General features: G+C 36.4%; 1 protein-coding gene across 3 annotated transcripts in view; it reads left to right on the top strand.

Moving 5' to 3' along the window:
* KDM7A (lysine demethylase 7A) overlaps window positions 1-24,457 on the top strand; it is a 69,757-nt gene that overhangs the window by 11,686 nt on the left and 33,614 nt on the right. For all 3 annotated transcript variants that reach the window (XM_050324127.1, XM_050324126.1, XM_050324124.1), the window contains exons 2-6: window positions 15,099-15,184; window positions 21,160-21,277; window positions 22,120-22,280; window positions 23,551-23,692; window positions 23,949-24,135. In XM_050324127.1, the coding sequence (XP_050180084.1) occupies window positions 15,099-15,184; window positions 21,160-21,277; window positions 22,120-22,280; window positions 23,551-23,692; window positions 23,949-24,135 (694 nt within the window). The remainder of the gene's footprint in view (window positions 1-15,098; window positions 15,185-21,159; window positions 21,278-22,119; window positions 22,281-23,550; window positions 23,693-23,948; window positions 24,136-24,457) is intronic.

Here is a 24,457-nt window from a genome sequence, read left to right as displayed (position 1 = left end):
GCAGCCTAGTGAAGAAGAGATAGTCCTCTAGGTGAAAAGCTGGATGGAAAAGTGTCAGGAAACTGAAGACAATGCACAAGAAAACTGTTATCAGAACAAAGAGTACTTGGAGAATATTAAAACTTCACACTCTTGCAGTAGAAGTTAATTTTGAACATTAATTTGTGACTGAAAAAAGCTTCTGTGCTAAAATGTCCATTACAGTGACCAATCACTCTGAAGTGATGTGTGGAAGATCCAAGTTCTCGTGCAACCGGTAGGCTTGGTGATGCTTGCTGATACAAATGCATGGCTGAGTTATTGATTAGGTGGAAACTGCTTTATGGTGTGCAGAAAATAAAAAGTGATGATTAAAATTAATTTAAATTTAAAATATAACTGTCAGTATCTTTCTCTGAATGGCATCTAATCTGAATCAGCTGCATCAAGTCCAGTTTTAATTATTGCATTTTCTGAAGATAGATGTGCAGTTTGAGGTTTTCTGATGTAACTCTACAGCTTGAATTGCTGAAAGAAAAAAAAAGTCTTTTTAAAGAAAGCTGATTCTGGGTATATTTGAATTTATCTACTAGAAGTTACGTTGTAAGGTTGGGGACTTCTCTTCAAATAGCTTGATTATTTTTTTCTTAGTATTTTTAGTTTTAGTTTCATAGCCAGTGCTATGTAATATAAACAAATTGATAATAAACTTTTCTTCTGTAATTGAATTGTAAGAAAATGGCTTAATGGTTCACATTCAGTGGATTGTCAAACTCATTAAAGGCTCTTTAGAGATCATTGACCTCTAAATCTTTATCTAGAAAACACCTGTGGTAAAGGATTTTTCCTCTGTCAAGTATTTACTACTTTTTGCTAATTATTAAAGAAAAATCTTTTTGGCACTTTCAGATTACATTAGTGGAGGTTGTAACGAAAAGCAAAACATTACTATTACTTTCAAGCTAGAAAAACAGCAGCTTCCAAAAAGCCTGGCAGGTATGAGGCAGGTTTTAGGCAAATTTAAAGTCCTCACCGGTTCCTGAAATAACTAGAGAAATGGACAGTGCTGCCTTTTTTAAAAGGAAAACGGGTGCATTCCCAGTCATGGCGTAGGCTACTGTGTTCCTGTAAGAAGCACTATTAAATCAGAAGTCTAAGAAAAAGTATCAGTATGTCTTACAACCTGGAAAAGTTTGTGCTGCAGTTCATACTCAGTGGATGTGTATATTCAGTAATGTCAAGAGCAGGGACCAGGACTCAAGATAATCTTGTCAAAGTCTGAGTGCCTTAACCAGACACTTGTGTTTGGATCGTGTTACATTCTGTTCTGGGCACATAATTCTTGGATACTTTTCTGCAGAGTAAGAGGTCATAAGTGGGGGAGATAAAGAATATCTTTTATATGAAAAGTAACAGGGAGGTGAACATTCCCGTGAGATGTGTGGGCTTGAACTCCCACACCCTGAATAAGCGCTGCTGCTATCTTGCTTGGAAAAACAAAAACTTCTCCCTTCATAGCTGCTTTTTAGTGCCCAGTAGTTTGAAAGTATGGCAGCTGTGCTTGCCTTCTGGCTTAGATGCCAGGGAATGTGGCACGAGCTGGCTGAGTTAGAGATTTTCCCCCAAAGAATTAATTTTGTGTTTTTTCACAATAAGTGAACCATAAGGTCTCCTGTGACTTTTACAGGAATGGTAAATGTCAGTACTCATTTCCAGGAGACCTTTTGCACTAGGTCTTCTGCTTCGTGCTTCATACTTTCCCTGTGCATTTTTTTGAGCATTCTTGTTTGAGTTATCTTGTTCGAGTTTTCTTCATTATGAAGAAGAATGTATTGTAAGAGCTGTACATACATACACTGATACATGGATAAAATCCCCCCCCAACCCCAAAAGCTGTGGAGCTGAGCAGCACAGACTGTGAATTAAAGATTAATTTTGAAAGTCTTTGTGTGTAAAATCTAGAATGTAAGATGTAGATTTGTGGTTTTGCAAATATTATAGATGATCCTAAATAGCTTATGATAAAGCAAAAATGATTTTGGTAACTTGGATCTGAAATTTTAAGAATTTGAGATTAAAATCAGCATGTCAGATTATATCCAGAATAAAAATTATGGATGCAGATAAAATTTGTTCTTAGTTCTGATGTAACTCAACCTCAACATTCTATTTAGTTTTGTTCTGCACTATTTGAAGTTTCCACATGGTCTGAAAATTACTGTGCCTCGTTAATTCCATCTGAAGAGGATTGAACAGTTAGATTTCTGTAGATAGAATAACGTGTAAAAGTAACATCTTGATATGTTATGGACTGCATGGATGCAGTTTTGACCAGTATGCCCCTCTGGACCTCTATAAGCAGCTGAGAATCCAATAAAGATCTCTAAATTATAGGCATTATCTAGTTGATTGAAGGAGCTTATTCTACTTACAGCTCTGCCAGCCAGCCAATGTAACATCTGATATTTAGACTCATTATCTGTGTATCTGAAACAGTTTGCTTGTATCATAGCTTAAATAGAAGTTAATGTAATCAGATACTCCATCTGCTTTTGAAACGAGCATGGTGAGCTAGAGATGATGAGCCAGTTTGCTCTCAGATTTCTTCAGAAATGAAGCATCTGTCTCTACTTGCTATTGACTGCAAGTCTATTTGCCTTATAAAAGTAAGGTATTTCAAAGCTTTAGGAGCCATCATGCTTTATTTTGTGTTGTGGTTAGAACATGAAGAAATTATACAGCTTACTAAAAAGCTTCCTAAAAAGTTCTTAGCAATGTCTGAAAAATATTGTAGGCTGGAGGAGGAATTACTCAGTTGAGAAGCAGAGGAGTTTAAATTTTTATTTTTTATTTTATTTTTTTTTTTAATTATTTTTCTTGAAGGAGAACTGCTTCATGAGTTGAAGGCAATAAAAGGTTTATTTCAGGTACAGCTGCAGAGACTCTGAATGCTACTGTGGCTGTTAAGGCTACTTAGTAGAAGGCTCCAGGAGGTCTTTAAAACCAATCAGGGTAAGAAATTTTTAACCCAGTTAGGTGGTATTTGGTGTAAGGAGCCAATTAAAAGGTGTGTAAAGGAGGCTGAAGCCAGGTTTGCTGTTGCTGCACTCTGTAAAAGTAGTAAACCAGACACAGTAACCCAGAATTAGGCATTTGCAGCAATGTGGTTTTAAGGTTGTGCTAATTCTGGTTGCTGGTGCTAGAATGTGGGAGACAGAAAATAGTGTTGTCTAGTATCGATAGTAGAAAGTAATTTTTTCAAATTATTCCTGACATCATTTTCTGATTAAAGGAGCACAGTTTAAAAACAATAATTAGCATCCTAATCAATGCCCTCAGGTTAGGAAGTCATTTTGGTTTGTTGTTGTTGTTCAAGTCCAAACCTTTTTTTAAAACTTGAGATACTTGAGAACAAGACAGATCTGATGGTGTCTACTGACAGTGTTACTCAGGATGTCATAAGCTTTGCAGACTGTGCATTGCATAAAATAACACAGTACTGATAGTACTTGTCAGGCTTCACGATCTTTTTAAACAGCTCATCTTTATTAGGCAACCTGATCTTTCTAAACAGCTCATCTTCATTAGGCAACCAGAATAACCAGCTAATACTCTCTGTAGGAGGCTGCAGTCATGCACTTTGTTGATGAGGAGCATTCAACACTTCTAGCTGTTGAGACAAAAATGGAACTGCTGAAGACATACCAAAACATTCCCAAATGAATTAAAAAATGCTTACAGTGCAGGTTGCCTAAAAAGAGGTGGTTGAATGTTAGAGGTGCCTGTTACATAAGAATGTTGTAATAAATGTGGGTTTTGGTGGTTTTTTTTTTTTTTTTTGGTGAGACTTGGGTGTAGGTAATTCTGGAATTTAGAAACTGCTGTGAGTATGCAGGTCAGTGAGTATTAATGAACCATTAGTGAGGTTTTTTCCTGATCAGTCTCTAAAAAAATAAACCCCAAACATTAAACCTTGTTGTTTCCCTGAAAGTGGTATTTCTTTAAATAAGAGCATATAGATATCTTCTTGCTTCAAAGTGGTCATCATGTTTCTCCCAAACTAGAAGGTGAGAATCTAGCTGAAAGCTTGTCCTTCTAATCTTGCCCTGCTTTATGAAAAACCATGTTTAGAAATGTAGCTTCCAAACTGTTTGGGTTACTTGTTTTATAGTTACTGTTGTACTTTAGTGAGATATTGGAAGGAGTGTTTTGTAGGCAAACAACATACTGGTCATGACATAAAGCCAGACATCTGTCTGGTACTTGCATCAGCTGCTCCTGTAGCTGGAGCTACAGATAACTGGTCTCAAGGAACTGATTAGACACTTCATCAGAGAAGGACTGGAGTGCCTAAAGGCATTCAGACCAAGACCATCTTAAATGCTGTGCTAAGAAAACTTTGGTTCATACATGATATTTAGTGCCAGTGCATGCATCTCTTGGACTTAATAATGTCTCCCTTGATGGTGTGCGGGGTGTATGATTGAAGTCTAGGAGGGAGGGATGTTCCCTACAATCTAATTGGTAAGCCATTGGCAATTTATCTATTAGGTCAGAGTAGTTCTGGTTATTAGTAAATAATGAAGGTGAAGTCCAATGGTAGGCCTGACCAGGTATAGTGACTTCCATGGCCAAGAGGAGCAGTCCTACTTCTCATATCCCTCTCTCCAGATTACACAGTCCAATTCCCTCTCCTGGATTGACTCTGACAGTTACCCAACTGTGCTGTAAGATAACTTGATAAACAGGCAAAAGAGACCTGGTGAGGTTGCTTTCTGTCAGAGAAACGAGTGAAAACAGGTTGCCTTGTAATCTGGTAAGTACCAAGGCTATTGCAGGGAAGGGGAATAGGAGTGCTTGCTTGGAAGGGAATGAGCAACTTACTTCTTCCAGTGGGTGCAAGCTGTTAGATTAATGCAAGCTATGTCATGCAATGGCTTCCTAGGATTTGCTTGTCACTTTGGATTGAACCTCAGTTTCTCTTCATAGGCTGTTTCTGTGTTTAATTCCGTTAATTTCTCTTTTCTTTCCTTCCCTTGCAATGGCCTCTCTCTTAGAAACAAGTAACTAATATGTCTATTCTGTGTATAAAAGGCCCTTGCTCTACTTAATAGGAAGCTGCACTGAAATTGGAACTGAAATTTCTGTTGATTGTGGTCAAAGAACTTGGGATGCCAGTAGATCTTAACCCTATCATGTGCAATGTCTCATTAAGATGGCTGCTGGGAATTAACAGGAGTCTACAGGCAAGTTGGAGCTGAAGAAGCTCAGGACAAAAAACTAAGAATGTAAAAGCTGAAGCGGGCAAATGTGTCTAGGCTGCATATCATAGAATCAGGGAATCATTAAGGTCAGAAAAGACTTTGTAAGATCATTGAGTCTAACCATTGAATTAACACTGCCACGTTCACCACTAATCCATGTCCCCAAGTGCCACATCCACACGTTTTTTTGAATGCTTCCAGAGATGCTGATTCCCTGTTTGTAAATAATACATATATAAAATTAAGACCATATAATATATAGCCTTAATTTACTGTATTGAAGTATAATTGTCACTTTATTCGTGAATGACTAAAAATTTAATTAATTTGTATACTGACTTCCCTTTTTTACCTTCTCGTTATCTCTCTAAAGCTTAGCTTATTTCTTCCTCTTTTCCTACTGCGGAGATAATGGTAGCAATTTGAGGTAGTAGTTTGTTCTCTAGTAGAATACAACCACACACAAGCACTCAGTTTAAGATGTCTCTTTCAGGATAGCTATGGCAGCTGTTTTAAATGGTTGAAGATTTTGTGGTTTGGTGGTGGGGTGTGGGGCGGGGCTTTTTTGTTTCATTTTGTTTTTTTGCTTTTCATAGAATCGACACAGAGTGTCAGTTCTGCCTTTAAAACCTCTGGTTTTGAAGATATTACTGTAAAGTTTTTGTTTGTTTGTTTGTTTTGCTTATTTTTTGCTTGTTTTAAGTTTTGGATTTTTTTTTTTCTTATTTGTTAGCACAATTATAAGAGAATAATCCTGGCTGAAAATTAAAATAAGGCAAATTAGCTAAATAAGATGCAGTTATGTATCAGGGGGTTTTACTAGGTAATGGTATATCTCAGGGGAAGAGGTAAACTTCTGTTGAGTTGGAGTCTTGAGGAGGAGATAAAAATATGATCACTGAAAAATTTTCTTAAATACATAGAAAACATTTGTCATTAGTATATATGGAGGCGATTATTTTTGTCTTTTTTTTCCTCCCTTGCAATGCTTTCTCTCTCTGAAACAAATATAAATATGTGTATTCTTTTGTGTATATAGGGCCCATACTACCTCATAGGAAATCAGAACTGTTGTAGACTGTGCATTAAAACCAGGAATGAAATTTGTGTTGGCTGTGCTCGGATAAATTGGGACTCCAGTCTTCCTAGAATTAATTGAAATCCAATGTTAATCCTCTTTCCTGCATCAGTTGTGGGAAGGACAGGATAGCTCTCTTTTATTCCAACAGGCTTCAAGCAGTTGCAACTCCACTAAGACACAGTGCCTGAAGTCAGATTGGACTATTGTTCCTCCTTCTCTTTGGTGTGTCAGTCTGGCCACACTGGGAAAATGAATGGAGAAAGATGAATCTGAACTGCTGTAGAGAATGGTTCTGAATTCCTGAGGAGTGAGGAGTGAATTTTGCTTTGTATGCAAAGGATTACACAGATTGTTGGTTTTGAAAAAGAATTTCTTCAGGACAGATCAATGGATGTTTTTTTCTTTCTTTCCTACAAATCTTATGTCTTGATTCACTTGCTGGTATCCTCCTGGTTTCTGTCATTGGTTTCACAGTGAAATAAGGCCTTCAGCTATAACAGCTGCTTTTAAAATCCTTTTTTCTCTGCTTTCACTGACAAGCTGTTTAGTTTCGAGGTCTGCTGTAGGTTTCTTAAATATTATTTTTCTGATTGTCTTGAGGCAGCTTGTTTTACCCAAATCTACACTAAAGCATCTAGGCACCTTCAGACCTTTGTTTCTCTAAAATAATAATTTTAAAAGGACAGGGAAAAAAATTAATTGTAAATACTCTTTTAAAGTAGCTTGTTGCAATCAGAAATTGCATTTGGCATAGGAAGGACAGAGAAATTTGGTATATGCTTACTAGATGATACTAAGCAGAAGGAATACTTCAGAAGTCCTTTGGTAATGTTAAGTTGACTCTGTCAGGAAATGATGATTATGAAAAGTACTTCTCATAAAACTGCTGCACATAATACATGATGATTGAGACCATTATGAATTAACCTGGACTGTGTGTCTCTTTCTAGCAGTCTTACATTGTAGTGAAAAATATTGTTTGACCTCAGGGTGGTTTTTTGCATGTAATGCTGTTTGGATTTTCTGAGCATGTTGTTCTTGGTCTTGAGTTGAACAGTCATTTTGCTTTATTTTGCTTAAATTCCTAAGCGTTGCATGAAATTGTTGTATAGAAAATCAGCTTTTCACACAATCTTATCATAGATTATTAGAAGTAAGAATATGTTATTATACCAGATATTGAGTTATCAAAGTATTTTGTAAAAGTTATGATCCTTTCTTTCTTACCTTAATTCTAGCAATTTCAATAAATCGAGCTCATTGTACTTAAAATCTGGATCTTGGATAAAAAGCATGTGTTAAGTTTCAAAAACATACCAATTTGTTTTCAAACTGGACTGGAATTGTGGAATGGAAGAGCCAGTTTACAAATAATGTACATCACTGTTGTTTCTCTGAGATTTTGGATAGCATCATGATAATGTTGAATATGCAGCTACATCCTAGATGTGGAAGGTTTTACTGTATTTGTAGCTGAATCTATTTTATTATGTAACTTGATAGCTTTGTTCCATTGACCGTAATTTTCCTGTTAAATGTCTAGTTTTCAGAATCCGTTCTGTGGAGTTGAGTTTTCTTTGACAAGATGTCATGTACTGGTTTTATTTATTTTAACCTCTATGCTTTGAGGGAGTGAAAAGCATTGTTACTTGGGAAAGAAATGATGTATATTAATTTTCTTTCTCAATGGAAAAATGTACATGAGTATTGCCATTAAAACTGTCTTCTGAAAGGACAGCATTAGCACAGCTATCAAACAAAATATAATTTCGAAAGGTGCAGGAAGTTTGAGTCTTTGGAAGGCCCTTTGGAATTTGAAATAGATCATATACCTGTCTGCATGTGTGTGTTACTGCAATACCTCATTTCTGAGAAATATTACATAATTTAAAAGCAATAGGTTTCCATTACATTAGGGAAGTCTAAACCTATGTAATGAACATTAACATTTTTAATGTGCAATTTGATGGTTAATCTGAAGTAGACCATGATCTCTTAGGACTTAGGAAGTATCAGAACAGATGTCTCTACGCAAGCAAAGGTCAGAGTTTTATGTATATTGTGGCACACAGCATTGTTATTCTTGGGATTCTTATCTGTGTTGTAGGATGATGCAATATTTAATAAGTTAGTTTAGTTTTAGGTGTTTTGAGAGTTGGCCTTACATGTAATTTTTCTGTCCTTAAGAACTTGGGTGGTGGAATGTGTGTCAGTGAACATGTACTAAAACTAGGTGTGCTGTTGGGCCAACATGCATATATTCTATACAAATCTTAAAAAACCCATATTATTAATTTTTTTTCCTGGAGAAAATTGGTAACTTCAGGAGAGGGGAATGTTTGCTACATATAAATGCTATTCTGTATTTCTATTTTTTAAATTGTTTTTTAAAGTGTATTTATGCACCTTCATTAAAAGGTGTTTTGTTTTGGTAAGTGAATATGGCAAAATCAAAAGGTCAAATACTGTTACGTTGTGTATTTTTTTCTGTGGTTTATTTTAAGGCAGTATGGTTCTGTATCTAGTGCATAGAAGTTGGGCATTTCTCTAAAATTGTTTAATTGCCAGAGTAAATCCTTGTAAGCCTGTTGTGATTCCAAAACTGTTACCATGCTTACATTGGCAAGGTGAAGAGATGGCTGGTGTTTCCTTTCAGTTTCTCATGTTGCTTTGTGGTTTCTTTTGGTCAGTTTTGTTCCTTTGTACCTCAGAGCATTTTGAAGAGGGGGCTTGTAGGGGAAATCTAGCTAGCTTGAGGTTCAGGTTTTTAAAGCTCACTACATTTATTTTAAGTTTTAAACTGTTCTTCAAATAAGTTTCAATTTTTAGCTGTTTTTGCCCTATGGGATGCTAAGGAGTCTGTCAACAGTATTGTCACGCTATGACTTTGCCTTTCTATTCCTAATGAAGTATTTAAATACTGTACCGAATGAGTGGCAGATGTGGCTGTTTGGTTATGGCAGAGACATCTTTAGTACTTCCATTGTTTTAACCTGTAAATATTGCATACTTGGCATTCTTTTCCCACTTGGAAGGCATAGGCTTGAATTAAATGACCAACCAGGTTTCCTTAAAATTTTCCAAACTGACGTCCTATCCCACGCTTATCTTTGCGTTCCTGGGATGGAGTAGGAGAAGCTGTTCTTTGCATAACTTGCAAGTTTGATAATTAATTTTGGCAGTAAATGCAATAGCGTTTTGGGGTTTATTACGCTCAAACAGATTAGGATTGAATGTAGCAACTGCAGACCTTGTTACAGGTAAAATGGAAAGTTTGCTATAGTGCTTCCCTACTATTTACAGAGTTATTTTGTCAGTATACTTTCATGCTTGATGATTTGAAATTTGATAATGAGGCCTGATACTAAAAATACTATATTGTCAGCATAAGATTGCTAAAAAGTTGTTTCCTTCCTATTGTTTAGCAATAATTTTTAGAAAGATAAAATAGTGTAAAAATGAAATAACATAATATTTTCTTTCCTATATACCTTTTTGCTTATAGGAATCTTATTGTTAAGGTTTCTAAAGCCTATCTGAAAAAGTAGGTTGAGTGGCAGTTAGTTTCTGTTCCTTTGGATCAGCTTATTGAACCGACTTGTCATGTGGCTCCCTGATGGTTTAGATCTGGTGAGAGAAACAATGGAAGCCCATGGTCAGACAGTTGGAGGAAGGAGGGTGGGACCTTTTTTCAGAAGCAGCAGCTCTGCTCAGTTTAATGTTATGAGAAACTGTACCCTGTGGTAGTGACTTCAGTTTTTGGACAATTATGGCTGTCCTGTTACTAATGAATCTTTGCTACTTCTAGAATTGCCTTGTTCCTTTCCTCATCACTGTTAAGATACAGTAGAGATTATATATCTTCTTGGCTGTTTGGTGGATAACTGGAAACTGAAAAAGGATTTTGGGAATCTGCTCTGTTAGATAATAGGAAACATACTGTGTCCCTAATAATTGTCTATAGCCCTGCATTCCTGGTAACAGGGAACATGCTCTAATACCTCTAGTATTTTTCCACTGTTCCAGGGTTTTTGTTGATTTCTTTTTTTTTCTCCTGCTAGATGTCAAGACCTGTGCTTTTTTTCTCCTTTTACGGATAAAGCCTGCAGTGCTCGCTGAGGCATAGCAAGGAAAGGTTGTGGGTGCTGATGCAAGGGTGGACATGAAGAGGATGTGCTGAGTTTTTGTTCAGAAAAAGAATAGTAGAGAAAGAAACAGATTGTCCATAGATAATATAAAGGGATCTTAGAAAATGTAATTTTTAGTAATTTTATAGCTTGGAAAAGGTGCGAGGTTCTGTGCCTAATCAAATATACTAGCAAGAGCCACTAACTTGCATTTTTGCTGCACAATGACAGCAAAAAAAGTGAGACTGTTGAGTTGAGACTGTGGAACTTGGGGCTTGAACTTAGTGTGTCTCAATAAGAAATGAGAAACTTAAAAAACCCACTTTGGCTGAATTTTGAGCTGTAAATCAATGTCTAGTTGTAAACCAGTATTTATCCAGCAGTATCTGTTGAAGAAGTGGGCAGACATGCCTGTGGTGGCCTGTTCTGTGAACCTTATAGATGCAAAGCATCATGTTGGTGTGTGAAGAAGTGGAAACTGTTGTGGGAGACTTCCTAGAATGTACAAGAGCATCCACAAAGATGAGCCTGTTAGATTGGTCTGCACGTGCTACGGAAAGAGATGAAAAAGGACCTTATGGAACTGAAGCAATAGGGGAAAGGAACAGAAGGTGAAATCCAAGAGGATCGTGCCTCACGTACAACCCAGCATCTCGACAAATTAACACTTCCCTGTTGATGGTGATTCATCCTTTTTCTGCAGTCCTTTTATTAGATCATTGAGAATTGCTTACATCTCTCAGTTTTCAAGATTTGTATTTTCAGTATGCCTTGTGTACAGGGAATCTTGGAAATCTCTAGTAGGAATATCTTGCCAATTAAACTGGGAAAAAGGGCATCCAGACCACTCATTTTTTTACTTTTGTAGTGCTAATTGTGTAATCGTTCCCTTTTATACTTGGAATTTTATGTAAGGGTAGAGTACATACGATGCTTGTCTTAAGAAGATAATAATGATGATAATAATAATAATTTAATAAGAAAATAATTGGTTTTTCAAGTAGTCATATCCTTTTAAGGACACGGAAAATAAGGCCTTGAATTGAGTGCTTTGAATTTTTTTCTTAAACCAGGATTCTTTGTCTTACCAACAGAGGCAGTTAAGCAATCTCTAAAATGTTGTGGTCGTACTTGATAACATCAGAAGTAGGGAAGAGAAAAACCAGACTGGATTGAAAACAATCAGGTATTAGATGTGGAAGGTGCAGCAACCTGTGTGGTGACTGACATGGATCCAATACTTGTTCATGTTGTGCTGCTGTAGGAGAGATGTGCCAGATGCCTTGGGTGGCTCACAACGTACAACCATGCAATTTATCTTCAGGGATAATACTTCCTGTAAATGTTTTGGACTTTTGCAAAGTCCTTGTACAAGACATTCTAGCATAATTGTGAAATAGTTGTTGAATCTGTCATACTGAATTATCTGTACTCGTCTCTTAAATTCTAAATTAATAACAATACTGTGGTAGAGAACAGCCTTTGCAGGATTTTTTTCTGCCTGTGAAAGAAGCCTTATTTGACCTTTACAGAAAAGCTGAGATCCATTGGTACCTGTCAGAGATGTTAGATCATCCTCTTCTTGTTGTTCTTGATTTACACTTGCTTCTTTTACATAGCTACAAATATAATGATCAAATGGAAAGTTCAGAATAAGTAAAAAATATTCACCTTCCAGTGAGATTTAAGTATGGAGAATGGGTTCCTCAAACTTCTGGTAGCAAAGGATTCCTTCAGTTGCAAGGTACGGGCATGTTCTTGTGTGTGAAAAAACTTAGTAAGTTCCCTGATTCTTCTGCTACTTCTTGCTGGCTCTGCCTTGATAGTAGACACCTTGGGGAAGTTATGAGTGTCTGACTACTCAGAGACTGATGTCATGGAGTCTATTTTTAACTAAATTTTTCTACCTTGCTATTCCTTACAGAACATTTCGACCAATATTGGGCCTGTTCAGCCCTTCTGCCTTCATGAACAGAATTAGGAATGTATTTTTGCAAAGTCTCATACAGTTGTTTTTTTAATTGGTATTATTGTATTGTGTTTTGTAATACTGTAAACGTTTCACCATTCCTGAGGATTAATCTACAACCTCCCTGCAGGAGATGAGCAATTCAAAAACTAGGTAATACATACTAAAGACGTTTCAACCCAAATGGATTGGGTTGATTGCAAGGTGAAGGGTAATAATATTTCATTCAGGAAAACATCAGTGGATTGGCAGTGTTGCTGTGTTTGAGTATGTTAATGCTTTCCAGGCTCTCTGCTACCTCTTGGTGACCTTGCTTTGATGCTTGAGGTCTGAAGTTGCACTTACCACAGTAATTGATTGCTTGCTAGTAGCCAGAGTGATTAATGTCAGAGTCATCTGTGTATGTTGGAGAAAGGGACTCAGGAAAGTGACTTGCTGTGTGTGATTGATGGGCTCTGTGGCATCCTTGGCAATGCAGGTGCTGTCACCTCATTTTCCATTTGCTTCAGTCAGGCAACTGCTACTAATTCACTTCCATGATGCCCAGTTAGCGTCTTGCCTTTCCAGTTAGTTCTGAGTTTACAGGATAAACAGTAGACTGAAAATGTTTGCATTCCTTATTGCATGGCTATTCCAGCTATTTTAATACCACTCCAGTCTCTGTACACAAAATCCCATGTGCCTTCCTGAAAGGTTACAGAATTAATCAAATCAGCAAAGTGGTTAGTGCAAAGCCTCAAAATAAAGCAGAAATTCTGTTACCTGTAACATTCTATAAGAGACAATGAAATGAACATTCTTAAATAGAGTATGACAAGCAGTTGTCAAAGCTTGAAGGTATTACTGTATTTTTATGCCAAGTTCTTACTGTTAGAAAGAAAACCTGATTGCGTGATGATGAATGTATCAGATAAACAGCAAGCAAAATGATGAAGTGCAAACTTGATCAAGATACAGTGGAACATAAATATCTTTAGCTGTTGAAAAATTAGAAATTTATGCTAAAATAATGAGATTCCTAAGGATGTGTAAAACCAGCCTTCTCATTTGGGGCTTTTAGAATGTACATTTAAAAACAATTTTCCTATAATACATAGGATTATGAGTCACTCATCCATTCTATAAAAAGAGAGAGAACACAAGCAGAAGGAAATGGGACATGCATTTTTAAAGACTGCTTCTGCCTTCCTTTTTGTTTATATGTCAGCTGGATTTTCAAGTAATAACAATTCCTGTAGTTGTGGTCTTAAAGCAGATGCTAAATATTGCAAGAATTGCGATGAACTCTGGCAGCTGAGTTTCGTATTTAGACTTTAAAATAGTGTGCATATGAAAAAGCTATGTTATTTCTAAATTTCATGTGGTATGTACTGCATGGAGAAGTAGAACTAGCTGACTCTGTTTACAGAGTATTCAGAGTGATGTATTTCGCATTGATATAATTCCATGGGAGTTTCAGATTGGATTTGCTCATTGTGCTTTCAGTGCTAGACTGTTTTGGGTATTGTTTTGGCAGCATGTTCTGACACTTGCTGGAGCGTGTCAGCAGTTTGGCACTAGGCTGCTAGGGAAAAGACTTTGTGGAGCTGGATCATTTCAAGGCTTCAGTGCTTAAGCAGTCATTACACTTCTGATATGAAATGGGTTACGTGACTGGAGTACTGTTCAAGTTCTTATGTTACTGGAGTGCACTGAGTAAACATATCTAATTTTGGTGTAAATGTTCAGTCTTGTAGTCTTGCTTCTTATTGACTGTAAAGTCAGCAGTTTGTAAGTGTCAATAAACTTTTCAGAGAATGAAGAACTCTGCCAGGATTCAGATTCGACCAGCAAGCAAGGATTACGTTTTTTTTTATCAAGAACTTTATGCAAAAGCACATTTTCTCCCATTAGCCTCTACTGTTTCAACTTCTAAGAAAACATACCTAATTTTGACTTTAAAACTGTGTTATTTAGATACCAGCAGTGTACATGTTTTGTCAGGAGTATTATAAAGATTTCAATTTTAATTCCACTTTGACTTTTATTGGGAAAAAAATGTGCACTGGGAAAACACTACATCTGTCAAGGGCTCTTTAAAATACTTGTTGCTGTTTTAAAACAAAAACACTTCTACAAAGTTATTTGTGTGGTCACTTGTGTGTAACTTAGGAAGCTAGTACTAGTGTGAAGATTTCAGGAATAACATCAAAGTATTCTTCAGTAATTTTTCTTGGGGTAGGAATGAGCTATGTGCTTTCTGCAGAAAAAAAAATTAAGAAGAAAATTCCATTATATCTTCTATAAATTGACAGCACATAAACTTCAGATTTTTTAAAATTCAGTGTCTATAAGGAAAATTGAATAAACTGTTTCCTGTGATTAGGATCAAAGGTTTCTGGGGAGATGAGAGGTAATGGTGTGTATATGTTATGGATTTGCTCACTTTGATAGAAATTTGATTCTTGTTTCCTTTTATGTTTTTTTTTTTTTTTCCTTTTAATGGCATTCTCTGTTCAGTGGTAAAGAAATTATTACTCAAAATTTATGTGGCAACCCAGTAGTCGAGATAATTTGGTATCTCATTACAATTTTGTAGAGTAAGCATGTTTTGATAAAACCCTAAGATTTAATTATTTTTAGCTTGAAAAATAAACCGTATGTGTATTCTCATTAACATTTAAAAAATATTATTCCAGCTGCGTTGGGGTAGAGGAGCACCATGCTGTTGACATTGATCTATACCATTGTCCCAACTGTGCAATTCTCCATGGACCTTCTCAAAGTAAGTATGGCTTATTCAAATTTCATTTTACACGTTCAGCCTGTTTTCTCTCCGTGTACAATTGAAAAAGACCGTTCAGAAGAATATTCAAGATGAGTTTGATTATTTAGAAGGTACTGGTTCTACATGACTAACTCTGAGCTGATTAAAAACCCACAAAATAAACAAACCCATCCTGAAAGGTTCCCTGATGTGGAGATGCAGATGGAATAAAATATAAGCCACTGCTATAGATTAGAGAAATCGAAGTGCACAGAGCTAGAAAAAACCAATCTGGACTAGGCAGAGAGTGAGAGAATAAAAATTAGGGAATTGTAATTCAAAAAAAAAAAAAAAAAAAGGAAAATGCGAAAAATGGCTTCAAGGTTCCTACATTTTAATTATCAAAAATATAATACCATGGAAGGCAACTTTGAAAAAATGTAGGAATTAGGTGTCTTACCTTTCTTGATGGTTGTAGGCTATGCCACAACACTCTAGTGAAATCCGAGAATATGAATATCCTGTGAGCCGTGTTTGTTTGGTTGGTTTTTGGGATTTTTTTGTTTGTTTGTTTGTTTTTGCTTTTTTTGTTCCCCCCCCCATTTATGTCCTTGCAAGTTACATAGCTCTAGTTTATTGGGTTTCTGATTTATAAACAAGTTTCCACCAAGGTCAAAATGATTTGCTAGAAAAGTGTGAAACAGAGCAACAAGAAACATCTCTGGTTCTCCTTTCAGTAGACAAATTTGGTATAGCGATCTGCACTGGAAAAACAGAACAGTTTTTGTCTGTCTGTAACTACTGAAAGGATACTGCTTTATCCAACTCCCTGGATTTTCCTCCATGACTTCTGTTCTCAAACGGAATTGTAAAAAATATAAAAATGAATTTCAGTTTTCCAACAATGAATTAAATGTCTGTGTTCAGACCGTAAAAATATATATATGCAGTGCGTGCCTTTAACCTCCAAACAGTCATGGTCATTTGTGTTTTCTAATGTGGGTTTGTTTGTGTTTTAGTTTGGTGGGTTTTTTTCTTCTTGAAGGCTATATAATGATTTACAGTCAACAGTGACCTAAGATCTAGAATATTTTTCAAAGCTGAATTTACTTTACATTTAGAAATACCTTTTAAAACTGCTGCACCATCAGTGGTAGTCTTATGGAATATGAACAAAACGATAAAGTGTCAGTTTTTGATGTAATTAGTATATGTTGCATGATATGTATCTTGTGTAATATGTGAGTTCAGGGTCTGTCTGCTAAAAGGTAAGATAAATGCTGTTTTATGTGCTTGTAGTTTTTAGTACTCCAGTGGTCATTTTCAGTTAAAAATCTGCTTATGTCTCTTATAGATCAGAACACAAACAACAGCTATTTCTTCCCCACCTTTCTGTCTCTTTTTTCCTGTGGAATAGAGGGACTAGGAGGAGGAGTAGAAGAGGGATCATATCAGACTTTCCAAGTAATAAACTACTAAATCTGAAACTTCTTTTCACTCCTTGACTTAAGAGAACTAGTGTGCTTCATGCTGATACCTGTGAATAACCTTTCTTGTAATGCAGAATTTGCCAGATCTACTGCAAGCGCTGAGTCACCTTTAGTACTTTGACAGTGAGATAACAGTGATTTTTATTTTGGAAGTTTTTTCAGGAAGACAAGAATCTGTGGTTAAAATTATCCTTATTACATTATATTGCTTCAAGTGTGTAGATCATCTAGATTTAGTACAAGCTTCAGACATGTCACTTACCAACCCAAGCAGAGGTGATAGAATGAAATATGTCTTCACAAGGAATGTTATTAATTGTTCTCAGCTGTCAGAATCAAATCTATGATAGTTTGTGGTTTGGGCTCTATTTACTTTAGTGTTTAGAGAGACTGATTAAGTCTTATGACTTCAAGTGTGGCAGCAACGTTCCAGAGTGCTTCAGTCATATGAAATTATGTATGTCAGTAAAATAAAACATTTTTATTTACAGCTTTGTATTCTAAAATCACTTTGTCTAAGAGTTTTGAAAGGGACAAAAATTCATCTTTGTAAGAGGGCAAGTATATCTGTGATTTCAACAGACATTAGTACAAATAATCAAATAAGGTAATGCAAAAAAAAATACTTAAAATATGCAGGAAACACATACTTTATGGTACAAATGAGGGGTTACTTTCAGTGTCCTATAAAATTAATTATGTAAAAGTTCCAGTAATGAAAAGAAAGCTACTGCATAGTTAGATGGAAAGATCAAATGAACTGATCAGTTTCTTCATGCATTTCAAACAAAAAATACTCTTCCTGATTTGAAAGAGGTTTTATAAGACTCTTAGTAAGCAACTGTGTATGTAAAATGCTAAATAATTAATCCTAAACCATTAAAAAAGAACAATTTAAAAAAATAATAATATACTATGGAGGGTTTTTTTAATATTATTTGGTTTAGAGTCTTCATATTATATTTTGTTATTTTCTAAGTTTTCTCAATGATCCTAAAGTCTGAAAATGCTCTGTTTGCATAAATGCTGTGAGTCAGATCTGCAACCAGACTCTAATATCCAGAGCTTTTGAGAGAGCACAAGGTGCAGTGAATGTTAAGAGGACTGTGTTTGTCAGGACATACTTTTTTAATCTGTTTTTTGGTTTCTCAAATTCTGAAAATACCCTCCAACCTGTATTTTCTTTACCTGTGATAGTAGTGTCCATACTTGGTCTGAGCTGACAATATGAGATGGTGTCCCAGGCCTTAGCAGTGTATTCTATGGTATGCTCCTTAGAATTTTTCATTCTTCCCATGCAGAAATTTCTCTTGCCTTTCTGGTCACTGGGAATCACCTGGAGTACAATTTCCAAGACTTGGGGCCTCACTGTAGGGTTGTTCACCTCTTGATGGTCCCCATTTGAATGCCATGTGGAGGTCTGTAAGGCAAACAGTCCAGCAGTGTGAGAAGGCAGGGAATAGAATCTGCCTAAGTAGGTACAGTTATTGGCCCATTGTTTTGAATATTTTTCATTAAAACTTCCAGCACACTCCTTTGCTTTTCTTACCCTCCCTGCAGCTGTCTAGTGTACTTTTAGTGTGTGTATTTTTAGTGTTGTCACAGCGAGTTTTGCCTCAATTTTCAGGGACACTAAGGGTGAACACTGGCTCCTTCCACTAGTTTGGAGTGATTGGGAGGGGAGGTGTTATATGTCCATTTCAACTTATGCAGGGTTTATTTGTTGGTTTTAGTTTGAGCATTAGGATCCATTAGGTTAAATCTATTTTCTTCTTTTTTTGCAACTGTTACTGTAATGTCTTAAGGGGTTAAAAGAGCTCTAGAATTGAGAGATATGTAAGCAGAGAAAATTTTCCCTACTGTTTTCAGTTCTTCAGTGTTCTCTTAGTTATGAAAGGCTGATGTATATTGCCAAGTGCAAGTAAAAGAATTACCTTAGTTCCTGATTTTTAAGTGTTGGAAAGACAGACTTTGGAAAGTCTGTGCTATAAAATCTCTTAAGCAGCTGTATCATCTTACAATTTTAATGAGCTGTTGTAACAGCAGCGAATTTATGGGAAACTACTCTATTGCAAATTAGTATTAGCTACTAATTTCTTGTATTATTATTTATGACTGAGAAAATAGCTTTGAAAACTTAATAAACCTAGCTTCATTATTTATGAAGTTTTACAGTATTTGGATAGTTGGCTCATTAAGCAGCACTGGTTTTCAGTTTAGCAAAGAGCTATAAATGTCAGTTTATTCTCTTAAATGTCTTCTAAAGGGTACATGTTGTCATGTCTGCAGGAAACAGCTCATCAATAGGAATAATTACCTCTTATGTGTCATGACTATATGATGCCCATTATTCCTATATAACCAATTTTTTTCTTTTTAGAAACTATTTTCTCCCCTCCTACATCCTTAGCTTCCTATTACAGTTTTCAGTATTGCTAGCAATTTTTTTGATTCTTAGGAGCATCATGACTTATGTAAACTTAAAAATAAGCTGTTCCATAAAGTTAAATTTTTTATTAATGCAATTCTTTGTCTGGGTGTCATGTTTACATTGCAGGCTGTTTGGTAGACACCTGTAAAACACTTTCTGTGTTGACAAATAACAGTAATTTTTCCCTCTTGTGAGTTTCCTCAGCATGTGTACCTAAATTTCTGCTTAATATTAGCAGTTAAGTTATAAATCTGGTGTTAGTAAATCATCTTGGGACAGTCCTCCAGTAGCACCTATTTAGCTGTGAAGCAGATTTTGGCCTTTTTAAGAAAAACTGAAATACAACCTTAAAATGTCTGTACTCTTAGTATGTTTCTTAGTGTTGCAAGTGATAGGTGGCAAGTAAATAGAAAGGTAAGAAATTCAGCACTCCTGGAGATTCTTTCCAAGATTGAGATGATGATCCTTTTTTGCCGAGGCAACCTCTTTGGTGATTTAATAAGGCTTCTCAGCCTTGTTGAAGGCTTGAGAATGCTTGAGAATGAGAGACACAGGTTTATTTGCAGAGAGAGGAAGTGCTCCAGAGAGCAGTTTGCTGACAAATAGGTGATATAACCAAGGACTTCCTCTCAAAGCTGTCAGCTTGTGTTCTTTATAAATGAAGGTGCAAAATGAGTGATTGATGAAGATGAATATATGAAATATCCATTAGGAAATGATTTGTCGTGAAATAATGAAAATTTGAAGATGGGCACTAAGTTCACCGCAATATCATTGGTCACTTTGTCCTCTACTTCACTCAAGGTTGAAAAGTTCAAATGGGGAGGCTGCATACAGCTTACAATGTTTTATAGTACAACCTTCAAATATATAAAGGGGGCTTATAAGAAATAAGGCAACTTTTTACAGAGACCTTTAGTGAAATGACAAGGTCACCCATCATCACCCCTTGTCACCCCTGGCTTTAAACTGAAAGAGGGTAGATTTAGATTACATATAAAGAAGAAAATCCTTAGTGTAAGGGTGGTGGCACAGGTTGCCCAGAGATGGGGTAGATGCCATGTCCTGGAAGTGATCAAGGCCAGGCTGAATGGGGCTTTGAGCAACCCGGTGTAGTAGAAGGTGTCCCTAATAATGGCATCATGAAACTAGATGATAAGTCCCTTCCAACCAAAACCATTTTATGAAAATATTTTTTTTAATTTTTCATTTGGGTATCTCTCATTTGTCATGGGGAGATCAGTACAATAGTTTTTATGAGAATGTCTAGTTTTTCAATTTCCTTGGCCCTTTAACTATGAAGAACTGTTAAAAATGCAGTTTTGTTGCTATTGAACTATCAGTTTCAGATTCCCAAAATTGTAATCGAACTTTATTTATCTTTTGTTTCGTATTAATATGCTGTAACAGTGCATTAAAGCTTTACATCACTCAGAAGTTGTATGATTTGGGGCTCAGTGATTGCATTATATATGTATTGCAAAAGTCATTCTTGCCTAAAACAGTTTGCACCCAACACTGTTATGGTGACATAAGCAGTGGATAAAAGAAACAGCACATGGTAATGAATAGCAGTGATATTATCAGACTGGATATGGGCATGCTCATAGGGTGAGATAGCACAGTGGGATTAGGTCTTGTTAATGTTGTGTGAATATGTAAAATGAAGTCTGTGGATATTCCAGAGGTGTGATTCTTCCGTATATTAAAAAAGTCCAAGGAATTTAGGAAATTAAAGTTGAATTTCTAGTTTCCTTGCTGATATTATCTGTTTGGACAACTTTCAGGCTGCAACTGTTTATTTGTGTTGTGCTGCATATGGAGTCTTGAACTGTGTACAATGTGCACTGAGGTTTTCATATAGAAGGAGCTATAGAAGTAGGGAGAATTACTGTCAGGTGCCCTTCAGATTTCGTTTGTTGAAAATGGGTAGAGTGTCACCTGATAAAAACAATAAGGTTTGTTCATCATTGTAATGTGATTGAGGCGTGTCTGGTTCACTGATGGGATGACTGCTAATCTGAACCATCTGATTTAACTAATTCAAAGTTTAACCCTTCTGAAACTTGTAGTGAAGAAGAGGAGAAACTGGCACAGACATGACTACACGGAGCCGGATGATGGTTCCAGACCGGTGCAGGCTGGAACTCGGACCTTCGTTAAACAGCTGCGGGCGCGCTCTTTCCCAAGGTACGACTCTCACACATTCGGGTGGAAAAAGCGAAGAAACGGGGTCAGCAGAGTGTGTCTTCGGGGAGGCAACTAGCATTTCTCTGCTTCAGAAAATGAAGGTCGATGATAACTTCCTTCTCCATTACAATTCCCCACGTCCCATCCCTGTTTCAGATGGATACATTTGCCTTTCCATGCGGTAGCCTCCCCTGTTCAGTTGTGCACTAGGATATGTTGTCTGTTGGGACTGCTGCAGGGTGGTGTGACAGGTTTTGAGCCTTGTGGGGGTGTTTTTGTGGGGGAGTGGGAGCAGTAGCATGACTGGTTTTTGGTTTTCTTTACTGTGCTTCAGCTGTCAGAGTATTGACTGTCTATTCCTATAGTTCTTGAATCGTTCTCAGTTTCATTCCAAATAACACAGAACATTCATATGGACTGGTAGTCTGTCCATTCTCACATGCTTTAGAGGAAAGAAGAGAAATGTGGTTACACTTTCATCCTGATCTTGATTGGATATCTCACTGAAACATAATGGCTTATAGTTCTTTAGAAGAGCTGGTGGTGGTGGTTGTTGTTAGCAACATGTACTTTAATGCCTTCTCTGAGAATGCCTTTTCCCCATCCTTTCAGTTGTATAGAACGACTGTGAGTTCCCAGCTTACGTGTGCAGTAAAAGTTTCTTTGCTTGTTGAGTTTGTTTTCTTTGTCTTTTAGCTAAATGCTTAATATAATTGTACTGTTTCTGCTTTTGGATTCAAATATAGCCATTCCCATCTGTCCTCGCCCTAAACTGAGACTTCTTTTTCAGTAGTGCTTTGGGTATTCTTTTCTGCTAATACTCCATAATTTCTTTCCACCAGTGCTGATGAAGTAATTTTGAAAATGCATGGAAGCCAGTTGACACAAAGATACTTGGAGAAACATGGGTTTGATGTTCCCATTATGGTTCCTAAGTTAGATGGTCTGGGACTCAGACTTCCTCCACCAACTTTCTCTGTTTTAGATGTGGAACGCTATGTAGGTAAGAGTCACTCTGAAGTACTTATTGAAATGATCCTGTGTGGAAATAAAATAAATATTTGCATGACTATAAGAGCTTCTAGAGGGCTAAGTATTTATTGTAAATTCGAGACTAGCAGAGAATACAGTTAAAGCTATGCTTTGGAGTTTTTTTCATTCTCTTTTTTTTTTCTTTTTTTTTTTTTTTTGGTGTGTGTCTTTTTGGATATGTGATAGGCCTATAGCCTTCTCAACTTTCAAATATGTTAATTTCAGTGCAAGCTATGTGTGAGATACTGGAGAATATGGAATGTCGTTACTGTTACAATGTCAAATAGTAATGTGCATTCTACCTTAAAGATTAATTTTCACTGTGATACTTCTGAATATTTTCTTTTGAATTATTGTCTATTCAGATAGAAACTTGATCATCTCACCCTTATGCATACATTTTGACCTACCAGGTTGTCCAGTTTAGGGAAAAAGTTGGAATGTGACAAATTTACTTTTCTATTATTGAAATTAAAAATAAGAGAACTGAATAAATACTATTCCAACTGGAATTTATCAAGATGATATAAACTTGCTATTTTAAAGTAATTATATATAGAATGTACATCTAGACATGTTCCAGCATTCCGAAATAAATTGTCAAATTTACCCATTGTGTAACTAAATGGGCATAAAACAATTGCTTTTATAATGTTGCTGTTAGTCCTTTGTCTTGTCTAGAGGTTGCTTCTTGCTTGTGTAGTTCTCTAGATGTATCACTTCAAAATGCATGGTGTGTAAACCAGTCCTTGTTGTCATCAGAAATGAAGTGCAGTTGTGATAATTATTAAATGAAATGACTGTGCTTGCAAGTTGTGCACATATATAAGGAAGGTGGGGGGTTCTGATGATTTATAGGAAAAGTGAGGAATAGATCTGCCTTGATAACTTTCTCCATGTTAGTCTTTCCAATTGCAACCATAGTGCCCCCCACCTTTTTTTTTTTTAAAGTGAGATGCAGTCATTTTATACTACTCTTTCTTTTTGGCTAGCCACAGGAAAGAGGATTTATTTTTAGAGTGTTTTCAGTTCTGTCCTTAGCTGATTATAGTAATTAAAAAAAATCTAATAAAAAGTTGGTTTATGCTGATCTGTCTCTGATCCAAGAGAATACTGATAGTAGTGGAGTATTTGTGCAGAAATGTTCTGATAAAGGCTGGGAAAAAAGTTAAATTTCTCTTAAACAAGTGAAGTTTTTTTAATCTGTCATAGCCTTAAGAGAGTCATCCTGTTTTTCACAGGTGGTGACAAAGTGATAGATGTCATAGATGTAGCAAGACAAGCAGACAGCAAAATGAAGCTCCATAATTACATTAAATACTTCACAAATCCTGACCGACCCAAAGTATTGAATGTGATCAGCCTGGAATTCTCAGACACAAAGTGAGTATTGACTTCAATTCCTTGAATGTAGGAAGTGGTTTTCACTAAGCTAAACAAAATGTGTAGGAATATAATGCCTGTAGTGGGAAAGGAGGAGGATGTGTATTTTATGTAGACAGCTACTGTGATGTAATGCGGGTATGAAACATAATACTTATGAACTAATAAATATCTTTGTAGGAAGCTGTCATTTAAAAAGACATGATTACTCCTATTTATATTTACAGTTCTTTTTTGTTTGTTTGTTTTTTAAAAGGATGTCTGAATTAGTGGAAGTACCAGATATTGCCAGAAAGCTTTCGTGGGTGGAAAATTATTGGCCGGATGATTCTGTCTTCCCTAAGCCTTTTGTTCAGAAGTATTGCTTGATGGGTGTCCAGGACAGCTATACTGATTTTCATATCGATTTTGGAGGAACATCAGTTTGGTACCATGTTCTCTGGGTATGAATGCTTCTTGGTGTCCAGAATCACAGAATATGCTGTTGGGAGGGACCCACAAGGATCATCGAGTCCAGCCCTTAGCCCTGCACAGCACCATCCCCAAGAGTATCATCCAAATGCTTCCTGAACTCTGTCAGGCTTAGTGCTGTGACCAATTCCCTGGGGAGCCTCTTCCAGTGCCCAACCACCCTCTGGGTGATTATGACTAGGCAAAACAAAATTTATTCAGCATGCAGCCTTCTGCTATGGCATTATCACCTGTGTGAAATTTTGTGCTTGAAAAGCTCTGGTAGGAGCTTGAAAGGGAATTACTGATCTTTGG

This window comes from Myiozetetes cayanensis, unplaced genomic scaffold (assembly GCF_022539395.1).
Source record: "Myiozetetes cayanensis isolate MyiCay16 unplaced genomic scaffold, myiCay2020 scf3, whole genome shotgun sequence".
In the NCBI taxonomy this organism is placed as follows: Eukaryota; Metazoa; Chordata; class Aves; order Passeriformes; family Tyrannidae; genus Myiozetetes; species Myiozetetes cayanensis.
This window is presented reverse-complemented; position numbering and strand designations above follow the sequence as displayed.